The 23,239-nt window shown below is 43.5% G+C and overlaps 1 protein-coding gene across 6 annotated transcripts in view; it reads right to left on the reverse strand.

The window, feature by feature from the left end:
• bnc2 (basonuclin zinc finger protein 2) overlaps positions 1-23,239 on the reverse strand; it is a 165,564-nt gene that overhangs the window by 41,067 nt on the left and 101,258 nt on the right. For 5 of the 6 annotated variants that reach the window (XM_005726887.1, XM_005726884.1, XM_005726885.1 and 2 more), the window contains one exon: positions 728-830. In XM_005726887.1, the coding sequence (XP_005726944.1) occupies positions 728-830 (103 nt within the window). Of the gene's footprint in view, positions 1-727; positions 831-9,339; positions 9,436-23,239 lie in introns of those variants that run through there. The other variant, XM_005726886.1, reaches the window with a different exon arrangement.

Genomic DNA, 23,239 nt, shown 5'->3' on the forward strand with positions numbered 1-23,239 from the left:
TTTTTTTTTTTTTCCTGCTGACGAGGGCTTTGCCTGACAACACAGCACAGCCAGACACGAACATAATAAAAAATGAAGAACTACTTGTCAGAGTCCCTGCCAATGCCGACATGAAATGAAAAGTGGGGGAGAGGAGAGATGGGTGCTTGACAGTTCAGAGGGAGAGATTAAAAAATAGTCAATGGGGTCCTGTGCGATCTGCTGAAGGGCCCATGGCCTGCGCTTCTGCGGACGCAAGCCAAACAGGTGTTTTCTTTTATCTTCACCCCCCCCACACCCTCCTTCTTCTCTTTGTACTTTCTTGCCTCCTCTCCCTTTTTCTTTTACCCGCTTGAAAAACTCATAAGGTGTGGTCTCTTGCTACTCTATCTCTCTTGCGGCTGTAGAGTTTTTCTTTCTTTTTTTTGATCTAAGATGCAAAAACAAGAGTCTTTGAAAGCAAAAAAAACAAACAAACAAAAAAACCAGAAGCAAACGAACCGCAAAGTTACTTTTACTGTGGAAAATTAGCAAAAATCATTTGGATTTTAGTACAGTTTTAGTAAAGTTAACAGAACACAGATAATATTAGTTGTACTATGATAATTTCTATATAGAGCCCAGCTATATAGAAACATAAAGTAGTTTTATGAAAACCCTAAAGGATGAATCTATTCATTATTTCAATAACTAATTTTGGTAGATACAACAACAACCTTAATGATTTATGGTCATGTGATTTTCTCACCATGAGCTACCCAGCCATGTTTGCACTGGTCACATGTTCGTAGGTGAATCTTCCCTGGCTGGAAACACTCACACGTGCAGTTCACCAGTGTGCAGCGAATGGCCTGTGGAAACACACAAGAAAAGAAGAAATCCAAATCAATTACAGTTTGGGTAAAAAGGAGAGATAATGGAGCAAGACTAACAGAGAGCAGCTTTCAGCTAACAGCTGTGAACTGAAAAAAAAAGAAAGAAGTTTAAGAAGACTGCTGCAGGTCAGCAAAAGCTCAAAGCTCATCACATACTGAACATAATGCTTTGACTGTTTCTTTAAAATGTGACAACAGCGAGATAAAGACCGGATCCTACATATCCAACTACTTTTTGATTCCATAGTGCGACTCCACCTCTCCGTATACAGTAAGAATCCTGAGATCACGTGACCCAACAAAGGGCTTTGCTTCCTGAAAACATAGAAATGTAACTTGTTTTGACTGAGGCTCCATTACTCAACACTGGAGTTGCACTTAGTCTGACCCCAGAAAGCTTTTAGTAGGGAGAGGTTAAGTGTCCAGACTTGACAAGGCCGACTCAGTGCAGTGCAACACATCGTCTTCTGAGGCTTAACCTCCCCATAAAAAACAAAACAAAACAGACAAGACAATGTCCTGTTAGATTTTAAAGGTGTTCACTTGATCACATATATGAGTCTGATTGTTCAATATCGCAAAAATTGTATAAATGAATGCAACTTCATCACCCAGAAGAGTACAACAGCTGCAAGCTGTAAAGGTCAGGCTGGCACGGGGAAGCAAGAAGGCAAGAAAATTAATTAGAAATAAGAATCTTTAATAGGAATTGTCAGCCTTGTGTTTATCAGACATTTTTTTTTACATTATCTATATGAAATGATGAATAAAGATCCTAACACCAACCTAAACTGCCTGAGGGGAATCAAAAGCTGTAGGAGGATCAGTGCAGCAAAATGTCTTATGGGAAGAAAACACTCATGACATCCAAAGTTTTCTTTGTTTTTAATCAAATATGTATTTTATTTTATTTTTTTACTTTAATGTAATGTTGGCTGTTGTGTGCAAGTTGATAGCTTCCTACTCCATGAGGCAGTCACTGTTTATGCTGGTGATGCATAAAAAAAGTAAGAATAATAATAATAATAATGATTAAGGGATAAATTAAATGCATTACCTCGTTTGGTCTCTCAGACTCATTACCATCATCCATTGAACTGCAAGTGCAGATCAGAAATCTTCTCACTGCTTCACAAATTCTGCACATTTTATATTTACAGAGTTTACAAGTTAATAGAAATAGAATAAAATATTTTACATTCAGTATGGCGGCGGGTCTGTGCCGAAATGCTGAGGATATTCTTCCTATGTGTTCTTTCTTTAAAATGATAAGAAGAAAAATCTGTAATTAAAAGTATTGCAAAGAAAATATGTCAGGTGTTCTTAATGCGGCACATTGGCTGGAAGGTACAAAGGGACTGCAGCGAGCTGCTGCGTATTTACTCTGATGGGGAATTTCAAATGATGCAGAAGCTTGTCAGATCAAAATGCAGACATACCTGTGGGTGTCTGTCAGAGACAAAAAAAAAAGAGGAAGACAATATAAAGCTAACTGCTAGTTCATAGACCAAACTTTACTTATCAGCACACTAAACTTTATGAATTTATTGTCTGCACTGAATATGTTATCTCATACTGTCTCAATGTAATTTTTACAAGGTAATGGTAGAACAGTTTTGTGGGTCGTAGGTTGGAGTCCATCTCTGTGCCACCAGCCTATATTTCACAATATCAGAAGCAATCAGCACTTTCAGATAGACAAGGATTAGAGGCGCAGATCGGCCTTTGCATCACACAGCTGAGGTCAGCGCACGAGCTGCAAAAGACAGAATTTTTCTGCTCTTTGCTTTGCAAGTAACATTCACCCCGTCTGCGGATTAGACCAATATCCTGCAATTCAAGATATAAAACTCGCCTCACTCACAATTAACTAAGGGACCATAAAATCTATCAGAATCCCCCCCTTTGCTTGCCCTGAGGTGTTGTAAACCAGATTAGTTACTGGAGGTGTCAAAATGAACACGGGCTAATCCAAGATTAAACACAAAATTACACCACTTCTAACCATGTCACCTCACAGTTTGACACCAAATGAGACAGGAGACAGAGATTATTTGACTTCACACCATTTTTAAGCTCTCCAGGTGCAGGGATGGCAATCCTCGCAGTGTGCGAGGATTACACGCCGTGTGTCAGTCGGAGCAAAAGTTAAGCACTGAGCTGACGTTCTAATCCAGAGCAGTGCGCATTAAACGAGTTCAGCGTTCCTTTAGTCAAGGACACATACTAACCAGATGTAGGAGCTCATAAACATTCAGAGGTAGTTAGGGTCAAATGCGTGACCTTTCAGATAGAAAGACAAAAAAGGAGAATTCTTCAGTGGTATGTTTTGAATAGTTTTCCATAAAATTCCTGATTTAATGTAACAACTTTGTAGCAACATCCATGCTCATGTAGCCACTTACAGCCCTTTTTTACTTCCTAATCAAATTTCCATGTTGCCAACATATAAGTTCCCTGCAGCCTAGATTACAAGACTACTCCCTTATTCACAAAGGGTCAACACAGTGCGTAGCACAGTTTGATCCACCTGTTTATGTCAGATTCCCTTTCTGACGCAGCACCAAAAGGTTGGTGTCGTGTTAGGTGAAGGTGTAAACGACTACACTACTGAACCACCTACAGGCCTACAAGAAAAATATTGAAATTATTGTTATATTTCAGTGGAATATTTTTTCTTTAATACATTCTTATCTAGTTAAACTGATATCCTGTTCAACTAGTGTTGAACCAATGATTACAGTGAAATGTAAGAAAAGTGCTACTGAAGTGCTTTCTTAACAGTCAGACCCCCAATTATGTTCAGAGCTAAAAAGATTTGATCAGTGGAAACCCAATAAGCAACATCCTTGATGACTGATTGATGTTTTTTTAAGGTTCTGACTTTTCAAGTTTGAATTATTGCTTTACACTTTCCCGAGCATGCTTGACTATTTTATAGACATAGTCAAGCAGATCATTTTGTGGTCCTGTTATGTTGTGCACACTTCATCTTAATTTTTGAGTACATTCTTTGGCTTAATTCCACTTCAGTTTATTCTGCTTTTGCCACAGAAGACTTTCCTGCATAAACTATGAAACTCCTCACAAAATCTAATTTAGAGCAGCCAAATTTAGCACGATGATGTCACACAGCACAGGCCTTTTTCTAATTACCTCTCTGCGCGGCACCGCTAACAGCAGAAGATGGAAACAAACAAATGGAAATATCAAATGCACCTCTGCTGTTTACGAGCTGGGGTCTGACAGCTGACAAGATACTTAAGGGGCGTCTAATACAGCAATTAGAGCGTGCCACTGTCTGCAGGGCTGCTGCTGTGACAAGGCGCCCTCTAATCACTGACTTATTACGCTGGCTAGCAGCACCTCTCATATCTGGCCCATTAAGCAGACAACAGCATTAAGAAGCATTAAAGCAGCAAGCCCCTCTCGACTGAGGAGGCACTGACGGGAGAAAAAGGAAGGGAGGGGACGCACAGTGCCTGTTATTTCTCTGTATTAATTTGTGCATTGTTACGCATTTAGTTTGGAACATGTAAGAGGAGTGAAACAGAAGAAATGTTTGTCATGTGGCTGCATCAAAGCTGATTGCGCACAATGAGATAAAAGACTACAGAGTGAGAGGCAGCAGACGGATGTGTCAAGGATGGCCATCAAAAACAAGATCAAGATGTGAGTTGGCCTGTGCGTGTGGCTTGTCAGAGGAAATGAGAAAGACAAAATCATCAGACTTCTCTAAGATGCTCACGTACTTGCAACTCCGCTTCTGTGGCTCTGGATTGTATTTGACCGTGGTTTAACCTGTGTCTGGCCTGTGCTGGGTCAGGGACGAGCTTGGGCCCAGATCCCACCGCTACACTCGCACATATTTGTCACAGCAGGCCGGGGGAGGAGGCTGTGTTATCTGAGGCCCGGCCAGATACACAACATTAGTCACTGTGCTAGTGTCTCGCCAGGGTTTCCTCTTTGGCTCGCAACTAAAGACGACGATTGTGAGCAAAAGGACAGAGGAGTGTGCGTTGGGCTTCATAAATCACAAGAAAACTTAACAGCTAAACAGCAAGCCGAGGAAAATCCCGACAAGGCTTCAGCAATTAGACCCGAAACAACAGTCAACTCTCTCCCAGCTGTCGCGTTACCACTGTGGTCAACAACTTAACCTAGATGCAATCAGAACGCATCATTTCCAGCCCCTATCTGGCTCAAGTGTGTGCGTCTCTCACTGCTGGGTTTTGTTTAGCTCGAGGCTTGATGTTTCATGGATGTTTTGCTTGGCTCACAGTCCCTGTCCCAGCCCAATTGTATAAACACTGACAGTTAGCAATGGCCAGCATCAGACTGGGGAGGACTCTCAATTAAAAGGCTGTTAGTGGGACAGATGGACTGAAGAACTGCAGGAAAGGGGAGCTGCTGAACAAGATGGCTTCATCTTGGACTTTAGTTTAGATAATCAGTCCAACTCTAAACCAAGCAGCAGCATATGTAAAGGTCAACCAAGGTACTCATTTGGTGCTGTGAAACTAAAGAACTGACGGCGATCCTAAACTAATATCCGTTATAACTGTATTCCTAACTGTCATATTTGAAGGTTGACATTGTAACTATATGCTACCAAAAACACCACAAAAGCACCAGCTGCCTAGCCCGTTTCTGCCTCTCTATATCCTCTCTAGACTTCGTACGATGAAGCCAACACAGACAGCTGCTGGATGCTGGGCGGGTATTGTTCCTTCTACTTTAACTAAAACCTTTATCATGTTCAACACACAGCCACAGACCACATTTCTTGTTTGGTGAGTTAAGCAAAGCCGAGATTTAAATGAAAACCCCGTGCGTACTTGCACATCATGTGTGCATGTGTGTAAGTCTTTGCAGCAGCAGCAGCAGCTTGAGATTTAAATTTGTCTCTGCTTAGGGTCACTGTAAAACACTGGGAGCATCTTGTCCTCTCTTCCACCCACAAGATATTATCTCATCCATGAGTTAGCTGCTGAAATGCTGTCAATTTCCTGCCAGAAATGTGCAGCCAACATGTGTAGGAAAAGAGGCACGGCAGCTTTGCGTGTCATAAAACGGGCCCTGGATCCGTCAGATAGATCAGGACTTCACAATGTCCATATTGGAAACAGGTGACAAATAAAACACGGCGAATAAAGAAAGTCTTTGTAGTCAGACACAGCATGCCACAAAATACAGGGGAGCAAATGCCTCATGCCAGGGCTAATCTTTGCTTGTTTGATTTCATACATTGGATTTGGCTCGAAACAGAGCTTTCTTGCTTTACAAAGTGGTACAAAAATAAACAACGATTAATCACTTGTGCACTAGCGTTAGTTTTCAAACACTTGCTCTAAACTGTAGTCCACAGAATAGAGACTGTTTTCCACAGAAATTCCCACAGTGTGAGGCTCGTCCTCCGTGTCAGCTCTCGTTTTGAGCCCACCGCCTGGCAGTCACAGAGCCAGAGGTCCCTGTCCTTTGTGCAGCTGTGCGTCTGGGCTTTGACACGGGGCAGAGGGACCAGAACTATGCTAATAGGAACCAAATGGGGCGTGAGTCCCCGGTGGATTACAGAAGGAGAAGAGAAGCATGTGTTTTCGTGTATTCATGTGGAGATCTGGGACCCCGCTCTTTTTTTCCTTTCCACCCCCCACCCCCCCACCCCCCTCTCTTTCAGTCAAACAAATAGAGGCAGCCATGTCTGTTGTTTGCACGCACTCTCAGCTAATGACCTGACATATTTTTTATTGTCAATCAGTTGGTGTATCCCTAGCCTGATCAAATAAATACAAAAGGCTAATATGATGTTTGGATTTAGGCCTTTTTCAAAGGCGTCTTTTGTGACACACTGTAAACTTCTTAATCGGAAGTTCAAAAGGGCCAAGTCTGAAAATGAAGTTAGAAATGAAGTGAGCAAGGAAAAATAAACATCGAGTAAAGACTAGTGAACGTCCACTCCGAAATGTTTCGAATCAGATCGATGATGAAACCTTCGGTCTGACTTACTTGCATGATAAATAGCGGAGCATGTACTTCTGGACAGTCGCACTTGTTTATAAAGTGGACGGATAAAGGACCCAGCTGGCTTTGATATTGTGAAACACAGAGGAAGAGGGAGCATAATATAGAAATACCGGATCAGAAACACAAGCCTGTGATCTCGCTCTGATATGCCATGCTCTCAGACAGTGCAACCTATAAAGATGGAGAAATGCACCACATGGTTAACACAGAACTACACTATCAGTTCAAATACCTAAGCATCAAGGGAACAGCGGTTTCTCCCATCTTTTGTGTAGACAGCAGGTCCATGCAGAGGCCCCCTAGTCCAGGCCGCTGGCCCCTCTCAGCTCTCCTCAAAGCAATTCCCCTGCCAGAGATCAAACCACCTGCCCAGTGACAGACCTTTGGGTCCACAGACACAAGGCCAGGTTCAAAGAAGAAGTGCAAGGGGAAGCAGGGATGGAGCGAGAGAAGGAATGGGAAGTGGGGAAAGAAAAAAAAAGTGAGATAGCAAGGGAGCAGGGGGTGGTTTGGGGGGAAGAGGGGTTGTCAGGTAAGGTAGTTTGTAGGAAAGGTGGAGAAGGAAGGGAAAGCTAATGAGGGGAGGTAGGTAGGCTTAGAAAATGTTTTGCAAAAGATGCTAAAATTCCCAAAAGAGACAGCTGTTTGAGACTTTCTTTTTTCACCTCATGTGAATATCTGAAATACTGTATCAATGCTAATATTCAGGTCAAAAGCCAAAGAGGATAAAGCTGCAAACAGCAGCTGTTTCTTTAATACGACCCAAAGACATGTCAGCAGAGATATTACCTTTATATTATTGCAGACATATCTCTATAAATGTACAGAATTCCAGCATATACAGTATAAAAATTGAAAACATGTAGTTATGATGCTTATTTTCACTTTGAATAGCATTGCTATTATTCAACCACAAAACATCCAACCTTGTAGATGTGTTACATTTTAGTAGCAAATGACTGGATTTTATTAAAAATGTCAGCTTTAGTTTGATAAGATGTTTACTGGATGTTTATAACTTCTATTAGTATTAATTGAAAATAGCCAGTATCAGTTGCACTTCAGTAATTATTCCTTTTCAAACAAGCAGGAATAATATTATCTGAACAGCTACTTTTTTGGCAATAAAATAAAAAGCCAAAAGCCACTCGACACTTATTAGTCTTTCTGCTTTTCAAGCAACACACTTCCCCTATCACTGGCCATTGTGAGCACAGGAAAGGGAAGCAAATAAAGACGCCATTGTTGTCAATATATTCCACCGTCGCTGCGACCTTCAGCCTATCACAGGGAGGGACGAACGGCTGATAAGGACAACTCCCTGTCAGACTTGACACCTGCACTGGCTGGCCCACTGATTGCCCCTCGTCGAATGCAACTATCACAGCGAAGGCCTGCAATGCAACACTGCATTCCTGTCTGGAGACTTGAGGGAGTGATGTGGCCACACAGTGCGACCAGACGCACATTTGTGTGTGTGTGTGTGTGTTGTTGGGAGGGGGGGGGGAAGGAGAGAAAACGGCAAGGTGTAAAAGGAAAAGGAGGGTGAAAAAACAGGAAGAGTGGCGGAGAAGGTTAAGTTTGTAAAAATGGAGCAACAGAGGAAGAAGTGACCAACAATGGTTGCTCTTTGTTTCTTCTATCAATCTCCCCCAAACACAAACAGAAAGTATTAGTCACATCCCAGACATATTGCTGACCCCTCTCCATGAGGGGACATCTCCATGGTGATCACTGGTTGGTGTGGGCGACGGGACACACACGATGCGGGCCTGACCGCAGCGTGACGACAGGAGGCCAGCGCAGGAGAGACTATCGCCAAATTGACATTTAGTCATCACACTAGTGTAGAGGGTGGGACTCGCTACCTCCAATCCTACCTCTCAAACTACACACATACAAGCGCCCACACATTCTCCCACATTCCCTCTCATGCAACCCTGTGTACACTCACACACTAACACACGCACCCGTGCAGTGAATTCCCCTACTCAAACTCGCTCCCAGCCAGCAAAATCTTGGAAGAGCTCCTAGGTTCCATCTTGCCAATAGCTCTTTATTTTCTTTGACCATTTTTTAATGCAAAAAATCATGTACTAATTGTGTGTAAGCAATCTGCAAATTATGTATATGTTTTTGTCAACCGAACTGAACACTACTGTAGACACCATTGGCTGGTTTTCAAGACACACGACTGGGCAATAATATTTGTTTCTTTCCTCATAGTTTTGTTCAAACAGTGTGTCAGCAGCAGTGGTTTACTTGTAAACACCTGGGCCTGCACACTCAACAGCTGTGGAAATACAAACTATGTATAAGCTATGCTGAACAATGATAACGGCATTATTCTGATTATTCGCGAGGCGCTAAATCTAGAACGCCACCACCTAATAAAAAGGAAAAATCACTTCATGCTATTTACAGATTTGTGCTTTTTCTTTCTTTTCTTTTCTTTTTTTACCTCAGCCAGCATAGCCAGAAGACTGCTCCTGATTCAGTTTTGTAGCTCCCTTTTTAGAAACAACCCTCCAAGAAAAAGCTGAAACGTCCATGAGTACTTGCAGTGTCAAATGACACAGAGAAACGGGACACAAGACAGAGATACAGACAGTGAGGGGAGGGAGAGAGCATTTAACCAATAGTTACATCAGTGCAGTGACAGCAGTGTCACTCCCAAAGCCGCACGACGAGGAAGAGAACCAAGGAGTGTCTTTGCAACAGGACAGCGAAAGAGGGAGGGAGACGGCAGACCAAAGGAAAGTCCATCTGGGTGTTATCAGTCTTACAAAGTTCACAGATAGAGGGGCTGAAGTGGAGGCTAGACGCCGATGCAGAGTCACAGGTCACAAAGAAGACGGAGAGCTCAAACAGGTGGAAAAGGGAGGGAGGAAACAAGAAAGAAAGAAAGAAAGAAAGAGAGAGGAAGAGACTAATAATTGCACGAGAACAGCGAAGCCAAGCCACAGTGATTGCCATCCTACAATCGACCTGACCAAATTGCGCGTTCCCTCTCAGGACCCTCAAAGTCCGCTTCATTTGGCGAAAGCCGGAATCCGTATTTCTGCAATTATAAAGCTATTGACTAATTCGACATATGTTAGCGTGTCTTCCAGCCCTTGAGTGCTGGTGTGCCATTGAGTCATTAACTTTGACAAATTGTGACAGACTTTTTTATTGCCACCCAATCATGAGAAACAAGACTGTGGCAGAGGAGTTAATGAGCGGCGGGTTTCTCCTCTAAGCCTCCCGTCTCTGCCGCTGCCACCTTACGTTCGCTTTCCTCTCCTCTCAGAATTCCTGCACCCCCTTTCCCCAAATCCCCCTCGCCCCTCCATATTTATAATTTTACCACATCCTAACAATAACACGGCCGGTACTCAGCGCAAAACACGCGGGCCCTGGCCTAATGAATCTCATGCCTTTACTGCGGTAAAATGGCCAGTAAGTATTACCAGCTGCGACACTCTCGCTCTCTCCCTCCCTCATTCTCTCTCCCCTTGGCAGTGGCATTGAGCTTGGGAGAGCAGGGGTGATGGGGGGAATTTGGTGGGCCGGTGGGGGGGGACCGTGCAGACACATCTGAGTGCAGCTGGACCAGGGAGAGAGAGAGAGTGAGAAGCTGGGGGAGAGGAGGATGAGGAAGAGGAGGAGAAGTGTGCGTGTCTTTGTGGTGGTGGTGGTGGCGGGGGGGGGGGGGGGGCACAAGTCTCCGTGTTTCCAGCTGCCTTTCTCAGGGGCTCGGTTTTCTCTCCCTCCTTTGGTTTTTCGCAAGGCCCTTCTGGTCCCAGCTTACTTGAAAAATCACAAACACACACGCGCATAGACACACACACACGCACACACACACACGCCCCAATCCACCTCCCCTCCATCCCTCATGTTCGGCCATCTTTGTTTGGACAGGGCTCAGGAGTTCCAGAAAAGCTCTCTCAGATGTGCTGAAGTAAGGGAAAAACAAAACAAACTGACCCTCACACACACGCGCACACACACTCTCAAAATTTATGTGAGCGCACAACAAGTACTTTTTACACTCACACATGATACCGTGTAACAGGAGAAGTTCACACACACACACACACACACACACACACACACGCATGAACAATTTCACTTGTGAGAAGAGCCAAAATACCAGCTTCAACCAGAGAACAAATTTGCAAAGAGATGAAAAAAAAAATAGATCGGAATATATTTTACCTCATTGAGGTAGACAGTCTGAACCACTGAAGGCATGCATTCTTTTACACAGTGTGTGTGTGCGTGTCCATGTGCCCCTATCCAGGATCACATCACAAGGGCAGGGCTGAAGCAAACCTTGACATGTGTTACCTCTTTGTAATATTGACTTTGTTATAGCTATACGAGTGGGAGAGTCGAGCCAAGAGCCCAGGCCTTGCAGCAGTGGGGCCCTCCGAGTTCGCTAGAAAACAAACACCCGGACAAGCGTGAAAACCGAAAAACAAAGTATCCACAAAAGCAATTTTGTAAAAAACATATTCAAGTAAATTGTAAAACGCCCCTCACTCCTGCTTGTTGACTCTTTGCATTTTCTCTAAATTAAGAATATTATTTATCTGATCCTATTTCTGGAGCGTGTTGCTTACAGAGCCTTTTGGATTTGGCTACTGAGAGAGCTTTGGCCTGGCTTCGTGTCTGAACATGTGTGCTGGACCAAGTGTAAAAGACAAAAATCCTCTTTAGCTATCGCCTCCACTCTCATTATTATTTAACACCGAACTGCTTGTAGGCTTACGGAGACACACTGTAAAAAAAACAATCTTTTTTCTTTTAAATCTGAAAATGAACATTTATCACAGCAACATCTACTCTGTATCTATTTTGTTTTTATTCTTGTGGAAACTAAAGCTGACGCCGTCTCACTTTAGATGACAAACACGAAAACAAGGCGAGAAAAAGTTACCAGAAAAGCACATATGCTGTTTTTTCTTTATTTGAATGCTGTGCAGAAATAAAAGATTGGTTATCATTTTTTTGCTCCTGCGAGTGTGAATCCCATCTTGTCTCTTTCCCCAGTGATGACTCTGCTTATACATTTGAATAATGAAGGCAAGTCATTTAAATATTCCCTCTGTATTAAAAAAAATGATGTTTTTACACGATGCAGCAATATTAGCCATGTTAATTGGGCTCTTTGGACTTTCCCAATAGAAAGGCTAAATTAATTACTTATGTCGACAAAATGTCAGACACGGTGATCTAATAACTACAACTGTTTCCAGCGGCGTTGTATTCAGCGCGTGCCTTTTTTGTCTCGCCGTTATGTATTTGCGTGATTGTGAGCGAACTTCAAAAAACTCGAGACTCGAGTTCGTCTGCCTGACTTAGGCCTAATGAACGAGATGGGAACAAAATGCTTTGACATCCTCTCCATGTTTCATGGGTGGCTCTTGAGAGTCCTTCTCCAATATTCATCCCCTCTTCTCATACTAATCAGCCACTACGGTATTGACTGTTTGTGCTTGCAAAATGACTTGTGTTAGTGTGCGTGTGTGCATGTGTGTTTGTGCTATGGAAACACACCCACGTGCATTATTTTTTATTTTCAAACATGCCAATCTGTGGTCTACTTTGTAATAAAACATGTAAGAGCCGGAGAAAGTGAATTATTTGCAGGACATTATGTGTTTGTGTGTGTGATGTGTTCATTAGTGTGTGCGCGCCACACACTGCAGGGGGCTTTGAAGTTAAGACTTCTTCTACTTCTTTTTTTTTTTAGCTTTCGGCTGTTTTTCAGTCTTGAAGAAGAACGGTATCAGCGCATTTTCCTCAAGTACGAATAAACATTAGACTTTAGGAAAGAAGGCGATGGGGAGACATTAAGAGCATCGGTGAATGTGAGATGATCAGGTGGCGTGTGTGTGTGTGTGTGTGTGTGTGTGTGTGTGTGTGTGTGTGTGTGGGTATACACGCACGTGCATTAGTTCACACAAGCGCACGTGCGAAAGCTAACAGAGAGGCCTGCTGATGCCATGTTTCAGACGACCCCTTGAAGTGGAAATGAGCTTCCTCGCTCTTATAACTAGTCCGTTCTCACAAAGTCAGCAAACTCCGCCACCCCTCCAAAGAAACGCAGACTCCTCCACGCCCGCCCAGCCCTGTGGTCAGCTTTGCAGGGATGAATTCGGTGTCAGCCCTCAGAAACAGTCCCATCTTGCTAGATCTGCCTCGGGTAAAATCTCTAGCCGGCTTTTGTCCCAACTCATCTTGTTAATACTCTCAGTCGGAATAAAAAAATCAGTAGACACAGGAGGATTTGGCACAAGGTTTGCTTGTGAATCTGCCACATCTTTGTTTCCTTGCAATGTCTTACAACATATTTTAAGTACCATTGTCATGTCACATTTAAAATCAGTCAGGATTATCAACAACTATTAGTAATATCTAATAATCTTCCTTTCAAATATTTCATTTGTTTTAACTAAAATAAAAATGATCAGGAGTAAAACACATTTTAGATACACTAACCAGTAAATATTGTGATTTTTCAATTATTCAAATATAGTCAAGCATGATATTTTTGACAGGTTTTTTTAAACAAACCAGTTCAATCCTTTTTCTACACTCAATACATCATTTTAAAAGAAATCCCTAGCATCGATTTCATTTGTCCTAAAATATTTTCCTCTATTTCATTAAGTCTGTCTGCACGTGCACATTTTATCTCCATTTCTCTCATTATTACCATGCCGTGTGTATTCGTGCAGCTGGTTTGCTGAGGATCCATGCTGGTGTTTGAACCTGTGCGAGCACCTAAGGGTCCATCCCCAACCGTCCTCGGAGCAGAGAGCGACAGCTGTACGGTGATGCCGTAGCGATAGGCATCATCGGCTTGCTAGAGACTAATTGGTCCACGGCGCTCCTCTGAGTGGCCTCGCTAATTAATTAGAAAGGCAGTGGAGCTGAAATTTTTAATCAGGACACCAGGCTCTCCAGCAAGCAGGAAAAAAAAGACACATCACCTCATCATTCCATGTAATCCACCTGACAGTGATCTCCCATGTTGTAATATGAAGGGTGTTGTGTGTTTAGGTATTCATGTAATCTGACCAGGGAATAAGAAATACATGTATTACGGGGGCTTGTTAAATCATTTTAATTCGAGGAGTTTCAGAAATGATGTGTCTCCTAATACAGTATGCATGACATGTATTTGGTTTGGACTCTGGAGAATGCCGTTAAGGTGGTCGTTTCCTCCTAGTGTTTTTGTTCCACGTGCACATATCATGACTTCTGCTTTTAAATCATGTAAAAGAGGCGTTTTCTTTATAAGAGAAAGAAAAATACAGATTATAAACTATGTATGTTACCACAAAAAAAGAAGCATGGGTGTGTGTTAAGAAGCTCTAGTTTCCAGAAACACGGATTGTTTTTTTGTTTCTTTTTGCTTTTCCAAATTCCCGTTACACTATAGAAGCAAAATATTATTTTTCCTTTCCCCCATCTGTACTTATCCAATTAAAAGCAGTCACTTAAACCAAAACCTTTCATCATAGAGAAGAAAACGGAAATCACAAGGTTGTTAAAAAAAAAAGAAAAAAAAAGAAAGTGGGGTTGTATTTCTCCAGAAAAGGGAAAGGATGAATCTAAGGAACTGTGATTTTTCATCACTCTGTCCCAAAACTGTGCACAGCCCACCACAATGAGTCGTTGCAAAGAGCTCGAGACTGGAGGGAATCAAGCAGATGACAAATTGGCACCCCTATTCGGAGTTGGAGTAAGATAATCACAGTGTGTGGACACTGAGCAGGAAATTACCATCAGTTTTACTGTGAGATCACAAACCTATTGTAATAAAAAGAATACATTTAGGTGTCAATACACCCACACTGTAAAAAAAAAAAGGTATTTAGAAAAGGCAGGAAAGTTTTGGACACACACACACGTACACAAATACCTTCACCTCAGGTAGTGACATTGAGTTCACGTGTGCCGCAATCTCTGTGACCGCCTTGGCTTTGCTCGGCACTAATCAACCAGCTCTTATCAGCCTGTTGCTTTGGCCAAAATAAACACACACGCAGCCTTTTATTGCTTTGTTTTCACAGGTCATTAGGGGAAGGAGAGAAGACGCATTGATTAGTTTTCCAGACCACTGGATTATTGTTGTGTTATGACTATCATCATTAAGTTTCATTAAGGCTGCGGTTGTTCTTGTTTCCAGAAAATGAAGACGCTGCAGGAAAGGTGAGTTGGCTGGAGGATCCATAGCACGCTGCACAAAGAGTTAAGGGCAGAAAAACAGCAGCAACAAAAAGGACTTTGTGTGTGAGATGCTTGTTTGAGGCAGTTAGTCTTCAACTGCAATTTTACTGATTAGACTGAACTCTGACCTCCTTTTCACTCGTGAAACTGGATTTTAAAAGGAATTCCTCTGATCCTATCAGTCATATTTTTCAGGCTGCTCTAAAGCAGGGCCACATTCCACATTATTGCAAGTGCATAAAAGAACATTTAATGAAGCGGCGGTCCCTGGCTGGGTCCTCCAGAGTCAGCTTTGTTCTGGAGTTGCACATATGCTCCCAAAGCAAAGAGAAACTGGCTCTGTCGCTAGGCTAATTAGCATGTGTTAGATAGTTAGTAGAGGGCGGCCCTGTGTGATGTGTACTGAAGTGGAGTAAAACGGTGGGGCAAGGACTGTACTAATGGGCTGCTTCCTCCCCACGGGGAACCTCCCTGCAGCTCTGCACATGCTGGCATCACTGCAGCCACGGGGCACTCACGGGGCCTCTGCAGACCCCAGGGCAGAGGTGGCCGCCCAGGAAGACGCCTGACTTCCCTGGCATCATTTTCAAGGAACGCTGAGCTTTCTGGATGTGATGCTTTGAAATGTAACGGCAGGTGACAGTCACACACTCTAAGATACACATATGCGTGCAAACTGAGAGCGACATTCAGATTAACAGATTTGTCAGCCTATTGAATAGCTCAGACAGCTGGTGCTGTTGCACTAGCTAACTCCCTGGCATTGGCAGATACATTATTTACAGGAGGAGCTCGGGCATTAGCAAGCGCTTTGGCACTTGGTTAGCAGGCGTAGCTGGTGAGCACCATCAGGCAGCGAGTGTATCTCTGTCAGTGTGAGTAAACAAACAGTGGGGACATGGTGTGACAGCGCAAGCGGCATGCTACACAGACACACACACACGCTCAGACACATGCAGACTCATCAGGGAGCCGAGGGGGAGGGCGGCATCCATATTTATAGGGCCTTTCCAGCATTTGTCCCCAGGCCAAATGCTGCGACTACACTCAGCTGATGTCAGAACAGCACTTAACCAGGCATTTGCAGTATATCATGGACACCGAGGAAGACGTGACATAAATACAAGATGAGGGGGGAAAAGAAAACAGAAAAACAAATGGAGAAAGGCAAGTGTGGAAGTGAAGTGAAATAAAATGTCATCATATTGTGCACTGAGATTACAGTTCGCTTAGGCCACCACCCCAACACTGGGCTTCCTGTTGCTTAAATGCACTCCCACTCAGAAGCATGACAATGACGGTGAACATATAATAGAGATTTCACTGAAATCTAAGTGGACGTACCAGACTGCAGACGTACTAGGATCTCTCATGCATCTTCTGGTTTGGTTTATTTTTATCTGGTACATTATGTAAACCAGATATTTTGGATTTCTCCATCCAACGTTTTGTTTTTTCAGTGTGACTTGCAAAATTTTACTGTGGTGGAAGAGCTGCAGTCAAGAGTGTTGGCATAGCCTCCAAACACAGCATGCCAAATTTGATGCTGAAGTGATTTAGGCACAGTGAAAAGGTCAAAAAGTGTTGCCATTATATCATCGAAACGTCTAACCTTAATGCTCTCTTATTTCATCAAACCTGTTGACATCAGTGACAGTGTTGAGCTGTCGTTTTTGGTTTTTTTCTGCTGGATTTGTGAGACGTTAAATGCTCTGTCTGGCATGCCATCGCTGGGAAGCTCGCCGGGAATGCAGAGAACAGCCCACTTCCCTTTGGTCACCTGTCCCCGACTTTATCATGTGTCAGCTGGGGCATTTGCCTGGCACTGAGCCCCTGGCACCCAAGGAGGCTGAAGGGCCCACGGGCCTCACTGGCATGTCCTCATTCACTGCAGATACAAACAGCATGATATCCCCAAAGAGAGCAGACTAAGCGGGTAAAGTAGCTCCTTTTAGCTCCATCTGTCGTTACCTCAAGTGGCACGTATTCATTTTGAGTAGCGAGCGCCATTATACATCCTCTGAGAACAAGGGCTAATTGTAGGCGCTTATGTTTATTCCCACTATTTTGGGGGGAAGGGCCAATAGATTCTACTGTTTATGTTTGGTTTTCAAATGATCAGAGCACCCAGGGTAAAGTGGCAAAGGCCACAAAGTCACAAGCAACCATGAAACCAGACTAAAAACAAACTACATCATAGTCGTTTTTGACCCCTCATTTCTGGTAAAATATCAAAAATATGCTACTTTTGACAGGTTAGTGTTGATAGATGATTTACTGTGTGTGCTATTATTTAATACACGTCTCCAAAAGCATCAAGTTGCACTCTTTAGAAATTGTGTTTTTAGGGCATGGGGAGGTGAATATCGACAGCACGGAGAGAGAAAGTGAAGAAGACAGATGAAACAGATTCATTAAGTTTGCGCAGCACGCGCACGCCTTCGAGCGGCTGTGATGTGTACGTGTGTGCGCGGTTTGCGCGTGTGTTATCTTTGCACAAACTGAAGGAGAGTATATCTTGTTAATCTTGATCAAAGATTTCTTTCTGTCTTTCGGTGGGTAGAGATAATACTGTTAAAGCCCTTGGATTTAACACACGGCGATAATGAAAGCAAGTGTAATTAGCAATTAGATTTGACCAAATTAAGGCAGACTAACAAAGGCAAAAAACATCAGCGTCAAGGCTGCTAAACAGTGTTATGGCCAAAGGTGGGCTTAATCTGTTTTTTTCCCTTTAAGACATGTTGAAATAAGAGGATTGAGAATAGGAGAATCAAGAAAGCTGCATGTTCTTATCTTCAAATGTAACAATAAACCACCTCTGTGTTTTTGTCTAATGACACCCTCAGTACTTTTAATGAGTCTTCTTTCTTTTTTTTTAATCACACCCATTCCACTGTTTCTGCTTTATCCATAAATGATGAATCTGCACCGCTGATGAGGTCGGACAAGGCTGTTGCCACTAGGATGACTGGATGCTTCAAAGGCCTGGCAATTGAGGTGAGACAGCCACTTAAAACCCCCTTGCACACATACGGTATTATTAGCGTTACCATATTGGGGCCTAACTGCAGCTAAGGGGAATAATGTGTGTCAAGAGAGTGTAAAATTAGAACCAAAACCAACACCGCTCTTTAAATTCACATCCCAAAGTCTTCCTTACTTATAGCCGAGCTTACGCTGTCAAACACTAATAAGCCAGCTAATTCAATTAGGACGCCGCTTCTTTCAGACTCACCAAAAAAGAGACGTTGTGAAAAGATTCCCTCACGACTCAGCATGGAACTCTTCATCATAAAGAAAGTGGCCTTTATTCATAAGTCTCAGTGTGCAAGAGGGGAAACTTGCTGCCGAGCTTGTTAGCAAAACGCCCTGATCTGAGGCGAGAGATGTGTGACTAAAGCTGGGTCTCTTAAGTGTCTGTCACCCTGATATAACCCAGGGAGAGCTCTTTGTAGGCTGTGTTTTCTCTTGTCTGTCTCTCTCTTCGCTGCGCTCCTCGGTGACTGGGGATGAGCCCTGCCGTGTAGCTGCAGGTGACAGGGAGCCCTTTTTGTTGTCAAATCCTGATGGAGCTTCCACATGAAAAACATTTCACTTGAGCTGCCACTTTATTTCCCTTCCTTCCTCTCTGTCTTTCTGTGTAGATCTCAAAGGCTACAAGTACACCAGTGATGCACAGACAGAGGGAGTCAATCTCATGCTCCTTTTCTCCCCAACGTTTCTTTTTTGTCAGGCTTTTCCTTACTGCCGGGCTCTCCTGTTTCTTTTTCTGACCGGCCCTTTTCTTTTCTCTGTTCCTCCAACCCACCGCCCCCTCCCCTCTTTCCTTCCTTCCCTCCCTCTCTCTGATTTATAGATCTGAGTTGGGTCTCAGGAGGAAAATACAAGTCAAGCCATTGTCATTTCAAACAGTGTGATAACCAGACACTGGGCTGCCCACTGACAACTCAGGGGAACTGGCCCTGGCTTTGACTGTTAGCTCCCGTCTCTCTCTCTCGCTCTCTTGCTTCCTGTTCCTCTTTTTATTCTCTCTGTCTTTCTTTTCTTTCTTTTTCCTCACCTCCTCTCTCTTCTCCTTCCTCCTCCTCCACCCCCAGTCCCCCGCAGGAGATTTGGTAGCGCGTTCTTGTTTGTTGCCTGCCGCTGCTGTGTCTTGCATCTGCTCCTCTCTCTCTCCTCTCTGTGCCGTGGGGGGCCGAGGGGAATAGTTGTCTTAGTGTGTGTACCAAGGTCAGTGCTCTCCACATGACAGTTCTCTGCCTCTTGACAAGGCGGGAAATCAATACTTTCGGACTTGTGGCGCTGCCCTCGGTGTAACAACAACACTGCCCAGCACAGAGCGCAGCTCAGGCACCTGACACATCCCCAGCTGCCCCCCCCCCTCAGGCCCCCACCAGGGAGCCCTTTCCACACCTCCTCTGACCCCTTCAGATTTCACCAAGACTCTGTGTATCTCTTTACTCCACCTTTCCCTTGTATACTTTATTTCTTCGTGGCCTCCAGCTTAATGTATCTCAGACTTTCTGGTTTTTATGGTATGCAAAACGTTTATTTTATATCTGTGAATATAAAACCGTGTCTGAAAAGACTGATCTATACTAAGATCAGGCAGAGGACCACAGACGAGTCTGTAAATGAGAGACATGAGAGACATGCTGATTACAGAGCAGCAGAGGATACATACACATACAAAGCGGAGCCATGGGCGACATTTTTTAATGTGGCACTAAAGCCCAACGTGCCTCCTTATGCTTTTTCACTGTCAGATAGACGCTCAGAGGTTTAGAGAAAGCACTGGCAGTGCGCCCCTTACCGATTGTTAAGCTTGCCTCTTGGCCTGCCCCTAATGATGAGGGAGAGTGTGAGCAAGGCCAATTACAGCTCCCGTCGTTCGGCATTCATATGGAGTAAAAGTCAGTCTCTCCTTCCCCATAGAGCGGAGTCACAATCAAGTGAGACCCCCCCAACACCGATTGTCTCTGCAGGGGCACACGCTGGCTCGCACTAGGGGGAACTTTGTGCGCGTAACTGGACATCCATCAACAGGACCGTCTCCCCTTATCCCCAGGCTTACTCCCTGGGTTCAGCTGGAGTAAGGAAAATGCATCAAATAAAACAGCCACTTTAATGAATTAGATATTGAGCTGTTCATTAAAAAAATCAAATTCCCTGAAGTCAGCAGGGGATACACAGTAACACAGTCTAACCTGGGGATGAATGCGACCGGTTTAGAGTCATAAAACACAGGGATCTGATGACTTTACTGAATGTTCGCCAGAAACGTCTAATGTTCTGGAATTAGGGGACTTGTGAGACATGGTCTCCTTTTTTACCTGTCTTTATTAAGTGCTGCTTTTACACTGAGCTTCTACGGGCAAAACTTTAAACAAATTAAGCTTTTTCTATCAAAAACAGAACAGCCTGTGATTGGAATCTCTGTAGATGAAGACAAAAGATCTAGATGACTCCTCAGCTTTACATGAAGAAAAAAAAAAACTGGCAAGAGTGAGACTACACATCTGTGCAAGCAGATACCTGTTTTTATTGGCTGAGAGTCCAGGTAGTGCTTAAACCCACTGCAGCAGTCTCTCCCAACACTGCTGACTCCTTGTGTTTCTACATGGACTTAAAAGACATGAAACACACTCCTGCTCCCAGACCAGAGTGCATTGCTTTCTGATCAAGAAAAATGAAAGCTTGGTCCCATTCAAATATGGAGCAGTCAGTCTACTGAATGGTACTGTGGAAGCAAAGGGTTTATTTTTTCTAAAGTGGTTTGATCTCTGGCAAACCACCATCAGCCTTGCCCTCATTTGATGGAGAGATTTAAAGGATGCTGCCCTCCTCCTCCTCCTCTGCTTCTCTCTAGATGAATGTGAGCTAAACAGCCACATCTCCCTACTGTTTTTTTTTTCCACAGTGACAGCCTTTCTCATGAATTAAAAGAGGAACCCATTGATTTTCCCATTGCTTAAATTTGCAACTTAATCCCCAGATATGTCTAGAATGTAGTGCTCTGTCAATAAATGGCCACTGACGAAAGGCAAGCACGGATGCTCGCTAGAGACTAGAGGAAAAAAAAGGATGACAAGACAAAGGAGAGGAAGAGAGGGTGGTGGTAGGAGTAAGAGTGGTGCTTTTGGGGCTTTGGGTTCAGACTCTACACGATGCCACTAGAAAATGTTCATTGACTGTTAACTCCGATGAAACTCTACACAAATGATGCATCATCTAACCGAACATCCAGGAGAAAAAGAGAGCAATCCTGCCATGTTACAGCCACTTTAGTCCGCTGCTTTGCCAAAAAGGCAAACGCAGCACATCATTATGTTTACAAGGCTAATAAACCAATCACCATTGCACATCTGTACAGTGTAACCAGCAGTCCAGGATGGCTTTGCAGTGATCAAATAACATTATATAACAAAAAAACAGAAAAGCCAACATACTGGAAAGAAGTTGTCTGGAGCTCAGATGGAAAAAACACACTTGTCCCCTCTGAGTGAGGGGTTTGAGGAAGTAACGGGATATCACAACCTCACCCCTGGAGCAAACAAGGGAGAGAGCCCCTGCCCTAATTCACTTGAACACCATAATGTTCTCATCTGACTACTAATGTAGTCTATAAATCTGTGGTACTCTGCTCTACATCAGTGTAATGCTTGGTATTAATAGCCTGATTTGTACAACGAGTGCAGAGTAGCCTGCAGACCAAGTGTTGCTTTTTATCTCCACATGTACCAGATGAAAACTTTAGTTATTACTAAAAAAAAAGAGAGAGAGAGAAAGGGAAACATGGAATTCCATGAAAGCATAGTAGAAGTACTGGACACTATATAAAATATAACACAGTGACCCTTACAGATTTTGCCCTCCTACACTCTGTGTCTGGTTGTAAACCCTATCCCATAAGCCTCTGGGGTGGTATGGCTCCATGCCAATAGCTGTGCTGTTGTTGGCAGTGGATTTCCTTTGTGGGCTCAGTTCTTGTCTAGGCCATAACATAACATGATACACACATAGACCAACAAGCATGCACCAGTGTGCACACCATCCCCACACACGTGATTGGCATATGCCGCACGCTACGCACGCACATCGATGCACGCAATCATAAAAAAAAAACCACAACAACATTATTCTCAGCGCTCATCTGGAGAAGACCTGAAGAATCAGGAAACAAGGAGGTGGGGGAGGAGAAAAAAAAAGCACAATGTATCCTTGACGAGGTTCATCTGTTTCCATTTTGGTGCAGATACTCAGGTTTTTATTGCAGCAGTGTAGTATTTCATGGCAGATTTAGCCAGTGGTTTGGTTCTCCGCTCGCTGCAGCTCTAATGGTGGCACATCTCTTGTAAATTGTGGCACACCAATAATCAACAACAGTTTGTTGCCGGATTCCACCAGCTCTCGAGCTCTCACTCTCTGTGGTGACAAAGAGCATGGAGTTCGCTGCAATAGTGCACACACTGTGGAGAATGTGGAGTTAATGTACAGGTAGCGCCTGGGCTAGATAATTGTCCTGTTTGTTGTTCTGACTACAGCAGGCCTGCTGCTGGAACATTTACTTTTCTTCTCACTTAGTGGTGAGCCTATAATGCTTTTCAGTCCTGTAGACCTCATGTCAACATGCTAGGAAGCGTCACAAGGTTTAAATGTGTGTTTTGAATGTAAATTTTGTTCAGTTATTGTTAAAGTCTGTGCATACAAGTCAGAAAGCAAGTAAATCAACATATCTGCTCATTTAACTCACTCGTCATCTACTTCTGGTTTTACAGTTATTGTATCAATAACTGCTATTCATTGTTGCCAGATGTTGCCACAAACTAAATGCTTTCTCCAAGCTGAATTTGAAATCTCTTTTGCGTGATATTGGAGCATACTACCGAGATTTTTCATACCTTAGTCTGTCCCGTGCAGTTGGAATTCATTTTAGTGCACAGAAACATTGGAAACCACCCTCACACTGGATTTTGTTTGGTTCATCACAAACAGAGCAGTGTAAAAATAAAACATCGGTCATTTTCCTAATACACTTTCTACAACCTGCCAGCCTCCACACATGCACACATCTATTTTCTGTGTGTGTGTGTGTGTGTGTGTGTGTGTGTGTGTGTGTGTGTGTGTGTGTG

This window comes from Pundamilia nyererei, unplaced genomic scaffold (genome assembly GCF_000239375.1).
Source record: "Pundamilia nyererei isolate P.nyererei 1_Seehausen unplaced genomic scaffold, PunNye1.0 scaffold00022, whole genome shotgun sequence".
Classification (NCBI taxonomy): Eukaryota; Metazoa; Chordata; class Actinopteri; order Cichliformes; family Cichlidae; genus Pundamilia; species Pundamilia nyererei.